This window comes from Nanorana parkeri, unplaced genomic scaffold (assembly GCF_000935625.1).
Source record: "Nanorana parkeri isolate BGI_ZX_2015 unplaced genomic scaffold, ASM93562v1 scaffold508, whole genome shotgun sequence".
Taxonomy (NCBI): domain Eukaryota; kingdom Metazoa; phylum Chordata; class Amphibia; order Anura; family Dicroglossidae; genus Nanorana; species Nanorana parkeri.
The window spans coordinates 685,899-694,308 of NW_017306776.1; the positions used below are offsets into that span (position 1 = coordinate 685,899).

Here is an 8,410-nt window from a genome sequence, read left to right on the forward strand (position 1 = left end):
TAGGCAATCATTGGTTTTCACATGTTGAGCGTTTTACATCGTGTAGGAACGCGCTGTAAAACGCCCAGGTGTGAACCAGGCCTAAAGCTTCAACCTGTGATCTTTGCCCTGCCTTATCTCTCTTCCCTATCTCCCATCGCACCTGTTGATTGTATATAAGTTGTTTTTTGTCGCGATGCCATGTGGGACATGCAGAAGTGGGGTTTTACTCTGGCACTGCGTCTGACGTTGGCGCCGCAAGATATTTCTGGTGGATCCCTACAGATCACATATTCAGTATGGGGTAAAGCGGTGTCATGAATGACGTGGAGGGACCAGGGCCCTTGTCTTGTACTACACGTCAGGCATCATGCCGCTAAGTGGTTGTAATTTATTTGTCTGAATGTGTTGTATTGCTGTGTGGTGTTCTTGCGCTGGGTGGAATGTTCCCCGAAACAGCACCTCGTTTTAAAAAAAAATATGTATAAAATAAAGTATATTTTATCAATCAAAAACCGTCTGCCTTCTCCTGGCAACAGGACGGAACTATGCAGCGTATTGGGAGTTGTTCCTGCAGGCATCGATTGGGGGGGATAACAATTCTCCTTAAGTGGATTTAAGGGGATTTCCTTCACATTCAAAGATATCCTCTCACTTCCTTTTTAGTCTAGTGGACAGGAAGTGAAGGGAAATCTCCCTAATGAGACACATATGGATAATAACACTGCCAGCAGTCTTAACCCTCTCCTGCTCTATCCAAAATGAAAAAAAAAGTTCTGCCTTTAGATATACACTGAGTGGCCAGATTATTCTGACCACCCCATCAGTACTTCATTGGGCCACGAGATGACTTCGTTGGGCCGCCTCGTGACTCCACGAGATGATGAAAGGTGATGCGAGGAATCTGACACTGCACTGTTGCCCTTCTGTTGTCTTGTACCAGTCTTGCCACTCTCCGTTCTGCCCTAACATTGGCTAGTCGCTGACGGCCACAATTCGCACGTTCAGACCCAGATTTTCGGCTGACAGTCCGGTCTTTAAACACTTTAACAATGAGCCCCTCTTGAACATTTACCGAATTCTGCTGTTTTGCTGATACTCGCTCCATGGCTCCGAGCGCCAACAATCATCCCATAATAATGGTGGTCATAATAATCTGGCCACTCAGTGTACTTTATGCTTTCCATCACCCTCCTAAATGATAACACTCGCCTGCATTTCACTATGTGCTTATATTAGTGCTAGCAGATTTCTTTGGAGAGCTGCTGATGTTGAAGTTTTTTTGTAAACTCACACGGGCCAGAAATTAATCAGAGAGTGATCCCAGGTTGCTCATTGAGGGTAACAATACAAGTAAAATGTTGCATACCAATTTAGCTACCTGCATGTGCCAATCAATTTAAAGGGTATCCATTGTCAAAAACTCAAAATAAATCTGTATTTCTAGATTGAATTTCCATAAGTCCCACTCCACTTCTAATAACCAGATCCATCTAGAAGTTTGTAAACTTAGTTATTAAAGATGCCCATAGGATGGACTTCCTCAATGCACTGACACAACTTCACTCAGCCCTGTGATATGCACTTCCCTGTCTCAAAAACGTTAACTAAACCTACCAACTGAACTACAACTCTGTGTCTGAGCAATGTAACATTATCATTGCTTGCTGGAAGCAATGCATGATGGGATATGGTGTCTTGAGAAATGGAGATTGCATCACATTGAGCAGCAGGGAAGGAGACACAAAGCACACTGGGAATCCAGGAAGTTGTTGGAAGTGATGGACAGACAGAAGGCAGCACTCACTACATAAAAGGGATGTTTTCATGTAAGGTTTTATTGCATTATCAAAAACAAATCAAGTATGTATTCCTATTACAATGCTGATGTTATAACAGGAGAGGATACGCTGGGACTTTATAACTCTTTTAATGGATTTAATTAATCAGAGGTTTATCTGAATGGTTAAGTCCAAATTGATATTAAGTGAATCTAAGAACTTGAGTTCAAGCTTCATCCCCTGCAATGTCTTCAGGTTTACTCTGTGTGTCATCTTTGGGGGGGATGCGTATCTTCATGGTTGCTATGGATGCAGGTTCCATCTTTTGCAACACTAATACTGATCAGGTAACGATAGTGGGCAATGGAAAGCTGAATCTACATTGAGATTGGATTTCCATACACCTGGCTCGTCACTTCACCCATTCGCAAAGTGACAGGTTCTCTTGACAGGCCACTCAAACTCATTGATTAGTTTTCATGTGCTGCCCTACCTCTCTGTGTTTTGCAATACCTGGTACTTCTGTGTATTGGGGAAGCATTTGACCTTCACCTCTTATACTACCAGGATGCTGTACTTGGGGAGAAGAGGTCACAGTCATGTGATTGAGTAGAGAACCTTGTATAAGCTCTGACCCAGACTGACATGGAGCTTACACAAGGAGTAGACTCGGACCCGATGGCTAAAGGGGGAGCGTGGTATGGAAAGTATCCACGGATGGGTGGCCTGTCAAGAAAATCTGCCATGTTGCCCTGAATGGACAAAGTGACAGGTTCTCTTTAAAGGCGATATCAGCCTTCTATGTCATTAACTCTTCACTAGTAATAGAATTACTGATGCAGCTTGCATTATTATTAGTAAAATATCCATGGTCGGGGCACTAAGCGATCGACTCATTAGAATAATGTGAGTTTCAGACAATCTGTCACAGTCAAAGTACCACTCATCATGGAATGGCTATGGGCCATTCGGCTCACCATATACATTACAATCTGACCGTACAATCAATGTTATATTTACCAAACCTAAGTAAGAAAAGAATGTACTTGAATATACCCAATCTATCTGCATCCAATCAGGAAGGCCCTTGAACTGCATACATGGTACTTAGATCTGATGGTGAATGTGTGGAGGGCATTAGGTATGAAAGAAAGCAGCAAGTGGGTCATCTTTTGTAGCAGCCATACTTTCCTTTTACTAGATGCTACTTGTCAACCTCTCTGCTAGGGATGCACCGATACCATTTTTTCGGTATCGAGTACCGATATTTTTTTTCGGTACTCGCCAATACCGAATACTGATACCAGAAGTCCCATTAAGGAAGCCAGGCGGTGTGTAATGACTCGCCACCTGGCTTCCTGATAAGCTGGGAAGCCGAGCGGCTTCCTGATTAGCAGGGAAGCCGTCTCCATGCTCCCTCGTCACTTTGTGACGAGGGAGCATGGAGCCAGCTTCCCAGTCAATAAGGAAGCCAGAAGGCGTGTAATGACTCGCTGCCCGGCTTCCTGATACCGGAAGTATCGGGCTAGGCGTTGCAGCATTTGGCGGAGTACAAGTACTCACCCAAATACTCTGCACCGATACTAATACTCATATCCAGGCCATGGTGGTTTATTGCGTCTCTTGCGAAGCGGCGGTAGTTTGCACCCCCTCCAGCCCCTCGCTGAGTAGCTGTATCTGTCGGCTCATCTGGGACGTCAGACTCTCGATCCGCCGGGCTTTCTGGCGCAGCTTGTGCAGTTGCTTGTTGTACTGCTCCTTCAGCTCCATGTAGCAGTTATGCTCATCTCGGTTTTCGGGCGTCAGCAGGGTTCCGCAGCCCATGTGACACATATCGCGCCAGTACTGGCAGCTCTGGCTGTGCTCGCAAATGTCCTTCCGCAGGACCTCTGCGGGGCAGCCCTCGTTGGAGCAACAAAGCAGCCTGAAGGCGCAGCTCTCCGCATGCTCTTCGGTCCGCGACAGAGGAAAGGTGGCGGGACATCCGTTTGCTTCATTGGGGCACTAATGATGAAAATATATATATGACCAATGCAATGATACTGCGTTAAACTAGGACTACCAACTTGATTTAACTTCGGGTCATGGGTGGACAATAAAATCGTAGATTTTACATGTTATACAGTATGGACCATCTGGAAATGTTCATTGTGCCTAAGCAGTAATGTTAAAATGTTCCCTTTTGTCTAGAATTCCCCCTGGAACATAGCAGTGCACTTCCTGGTATGTGAAGGTGCCTAGACGCCTCTGTGCCTACAGCCTCATAGTTGTATACCTGCAGTGTGAGATCTAAAGCACTGCTGCATCTGACTGCTCTGGCGCGAGATTTGGTGATGTCCCTACTGTGCTGATCACTGTTCTCCTTGCTGGAGAGGAAGCTGCACCTGAGAACCTGCACTGCAAGGATCTCCCTGCTTCTGCATCTGTTATGGTAAGCTCAGAGTACCTGTCAGGGTTTACCGGTCTCCTCTGAGAATCCCAGCCAGGATTTCCAGAAGATCCGCTACTTATGGATCTCACAGGGTTCAGGCCAGTACGGCTAGTAATAGTAAAAGATTCCAGGCCAGGACTTCCAGTGTACCCTGAGGCTGGGCGTGTCGTCTCTGATTTAGAAAGATTATTTAAGCACTAGCTCACAAACAGCTTCCTGTTTGTGTAAATAGCTTACACTTCTGCTGTTTTGGCATTGCTGACCCTTCTTTGCTTGCTGCCTGCCCTGATCTTCTGCCTGGACCCGACTTTGCTCTCGTCTTTGCGTTTATCCTCTGATTGTTCGTTGCTGACCTGGGACTGTCTGACCACCCTTTGCTAGCCGCCTGCCTTGAACTCTGCTTGGATCTGATTACTGTCTCCTCATTGGAGCCCTCCTGTTCTCGTCCATCCCTTATCCCTTGTAGGGGAAACGCTAGGGACCGCGACCTGGTACCAGCAAGCAGCCAAGCCCATCTCCACCATCAGGAACTATGGTGAGCACCAGCTGGTACTTAGACTCCGCCCCTCACGGAAGCCCATGTGACCTGCCAGTGGCTGTCACCCTAACAGCATCATTCATTCTGTGAATCTGTGCCTTGCAATCCCCTGCTGCTTCTTAAATATCCTCCGCCAGTCATCAGGAAGACATTTGCAAACGAACCTTTCTCAAGCTGAAGTGGTTGTTTCTAGAGACCATACATGTTGCATGAATGCATTTAGCTGAAAAAGCTCAGTTAAGTTTAAGGGCCCTTATACATTTTTGTGGCACAATATCGCACATGCGTTAACAAGCATTATGTCATGCTTTACGTTAAGGTAGCCCATTGAAAATTATAGGCTGCCTATTCATTAAAATGTCCTGAAAATTGAACATGTCACAAACGCAATGCACTATGGCATGCTGCAGTGCTTGGGTGGTGCCTTAGTGAGTTGGGGTGCCGTTAAAAATGAATGCCAATGCAACACAGAAGTCTAAATGGGCCCTTAATCCCGTAAGTCTTTTCTCAAAGGCTCCATGCTTGCAGTTTTGATATCCCATTTTCTTATTTTGATACTAAGGGTAGCCAGTCGAATAGAATACTAGGGGGGAGGGAGTAATACAAGATGGCTGTGGTGGGGTGGGGGGGGGGAGAAAGAGTAAACCAGCCCATGCACAGATGTTTGAAGTCAGACTATGGCTTTACCTTGACTTGCAGGCGGTTGATTCTCTTCTTTAGCTTGTGCATCTGCACAAATAGTTTGCCCTTCACCTCCGTTCTACAGCAGGGACAGGTCTGCTGCCTGGAATAAGAAGAAAGACCGGAGTTTTGCCAAACAGCAGAATAAACACAATAGGGACATGTACATAGCTTTTAACTGACTAAATGTTGAGCTTTGCCTGGAGTTCTCCATTGACTTGGTTTATAAAAGCCTAGCTGAAGTCACAGAAATGTCTGTGCAGCCAGAAGGAAATTGTACTAACAAGCTCCCTTTTCCTGTTGCAGCAGTTGTGTAGTAAATATGACTGTGCAGTCTAATAGGCAGCGGAGTTGGATCTAGTGCACACAGTAATCTGCACTCAGTAAGATAACTTATCTGACACGCCCCTCTGCAATACAAGTCTCTGAGTGGACACGTGCTGGGGGTGTGGCTGTTACTCAGCTCTGCCAACATAAAGCATAGCAGTGTGAGTGCAGTAGCAACATTTGCTCTCAGGAAAAGGTAATTCAAACAATTTTCAAGGCAAAATCAACCACAAATCATACCATGTGGGATACCGGAATATAGAGAGATAAAATGGTGTGGATCTTCAATCTGACTTCGATTAACAATCCATATTAAAGTGGATTAGAACTCCGCATTGATTGTCAGACTGTCTGCTAAATGTGGTTATAAATGTGACATAAACTATTTTCCTGCCTATGCAGAGTGACGGAAGTGTGTGAAGAGCTTTAATCGAGCACAATATCAATAAATAGCTCACCTCTTTAGCCATTGTAAGATACATTTCCTGCAGAAGATGTGACTACAGGACACCATGACCGGACAGCGCAGTACTCCGCGGCATATTGAACAGAGAAGGTCATCATCTGGATTTTCAGCAAAGATATCTAGATCGTATCCACCACCCTAAAAACACATGGCAGGCTTTATGTACATGACTATACACTTGTAGATAAAAAGGAATTCGCCGAGAGTATGGGGACACTCCTCTGAATTTGAGTTGAGGTGTTTCCATTGAAGGGTTCGGTTATAACTACGGCATACAAAGGCATTGTAGACAATTGTGAACTCTCAACCTTATGGTAACAGTTTGGGGAAGGTCCTTTTCTGTTCCTACATGACTGTGCCCCTGTGTGCTAAGCCAGCTCCATAAAGACATGGTTTCATGAGTTCGGTGTGGAAGAACTTGAGTGTCATGCAGAGCCCTGAATTCAACCTTAATGAACACCTTTGGGATAAATTGGAATGTCTATTGATTGCCAACCAGGTCTTTTTATCCCACATCTCCTCCAACCTCACAAATGTTCTTTTGGCTAAATGGGCAGGAATTCTCACAGACACACTCCAAAATCTTGTGGAAAGCCTTCCCAGAAGAGTGAAGGCTGTTATAAACACACAGGGGGCGGTCCATCTCCATTATTAATGGCCATGGGTTTGGAATGGGATGTCCAGCAGACCCATATACGTAGGTGTGATGGTCAGGTGTCCACAGATAGCCATATAGTGTATTTCACATTTTTTTTTTCTATCCAGAAAACTTACCAAGTTACTCAGATTTTACATGTGACATAAGCCCTTTTTTAAAAATGTTGGATAGCGTAAAAGCGTTATCTAAGGGTGTAGCTCCACAACATCAGGTGTCAAGAGTAACCCTGCCTTGAGGAATCTGAAGGTCTACCATTTAGGTCCTACAGAAACTACTAGTTGCCTGGTTGAACCCCTAGATCTTTGACCTGAACAAGTATGCAGATCAGGATGCTCAATATATGGCCAGAAGCCTTGATCAGCAAGCTTTCCCTGGGCCTGTACATCCAATTGTTCAGGCAACTGGCATTTTTCTTTAGGAGAGGTCAAGGTTTGACCTCCTCTGTCTCACACGGTAGGTTTCCATAAATGCAATAAGCAGATATCTCATTACAGTGGTACCTCGGTTCACGAACGCTTCTGTTTGCGAACAATTCGGTTCGCGAAGAGGAAGTTCGGCAAAATTTTGCTCCCGTTTGCGAACTCTGCATCGGATGATGAACACAACCGCACCCATCTTCCCTGCTCTGACAATGGTCGTGGCTTCCTCTAGTCGAGAAAGAAATAACGTCACCAGCACTCCAAAGTGTAATCAAGCAATAGTCCATTTATTGGCACATTGCCATTCAAATGCAAGCGCTTTCAGGGCCTCAAAGGGTCCCCTTCATCAGACTCAGATGCCTGATGAAGGGGACCCTTTGAGGCCCTGAAAGCGCTTGCATTTGAATGGCAATGTGCCAATAAATGGACTATTGCTTGATTACACTTTGGAGTGCTGGTGACGTCATTTCTTTTTCCAATCTTATCACGGTGCCATCCGTGGTCACTACAAGCACCCACCCGGCCATACGGGTCTTTTCGGTAAGTAGTGCAGCGAGATCTTTTGATTTCTTCCTCTAGTCGAGATCGCGGTCTGATCACAGTTTGTGACCAGAATCGTGGAACGAATTAAGTTCGTGAACCGAGGTGCCACTGTATAGTTCTTGGTAAGGCATCTGCTCCAGCATTGCCATCTAGGAGAAAACTTTAAACGTGTACCATTTACCTACTGAAATATAAAGCTGATAGACATGTAAAATATACCGTGACTAAAGTTTTATAACTCTCCAACACTCGCATAGGAAACATGAACAGATCCTGCACACCCGGACTCACCATTGCCTCTTCCACAGCCATCTGCTGCTCTGCTCTTTCTAGATCCATGTCATGTTCACATTACAGATAGTGTGCGCACTGATCACCAACCCCTGAGCGTTCCCATTCCACATTATTCCAGCTGGTCAGCAGCTATTCTATCCCCCCCGGCTTCTGACACTGGAGCACGGGGCCAGCCTGCCTATTGGCTGTACGGCTCCGCTGCATTGTTTACATTGTAGTGTATTGTTATGGAGCCAAACTTGCATTGGAGTCCAGGCAGTCAGCTCAGCACAAGGTGAACGGTAGCTTCCAGA

General features: G+C 45.5%; 1 protein-coding gene across 1 annotated transcript; it reads right to left on the reverse strand.

Moving 5' to 3' along the window:
• Positions 1–3,371: 3,371 nt before the first annotated feature.
• Positions 3,372–8,162, reverse strand: RNF151 (ring finger protein 151). Its single transcript, XM_018561213.1, has 4 exons — positions 8,115–8,162; positions 6,196–6,341; positions 5,417–5,513; positions 3,372–3,764 (listed from the first exon to the last, which is right to left on the reverse strand). Exons 1-4 carry the CDS (start codon positions 8,160–8,162, stop codon positions 3,372–3,374), a joined length of 684 nt encoding a protein of 227 aa, XP_018416715.1.
• Between the last annotated feature and the right edge of the window lie 248 nt (positions 8,163–8,410).

Bases quoted from the DNA above. Each gene is read 5' to 3' on its own strand.
- RNF151 (XM_018561213.1), bottom strand. From the start codon at position 8,162: ATGGATCTAGAAAGAGCAGAGCAGCAGATGGCTGTGGAAGAGGCAATG. The intron at 6,342-8,114 runs GTGAGTCCGGGT...ATGTGTTTTTAG, and splicing joins TGGCTGTGGAAGAGGCAATG to GGTGGTGGATACGATCTAGA. The intron at 3,765-5,416 runs GTAAAGCCATAG...TTTCATCATTAG, and splicing joins TCAACCGCCTGCAAGTCAAG to TGCCCCAATGAAGCAAACGG.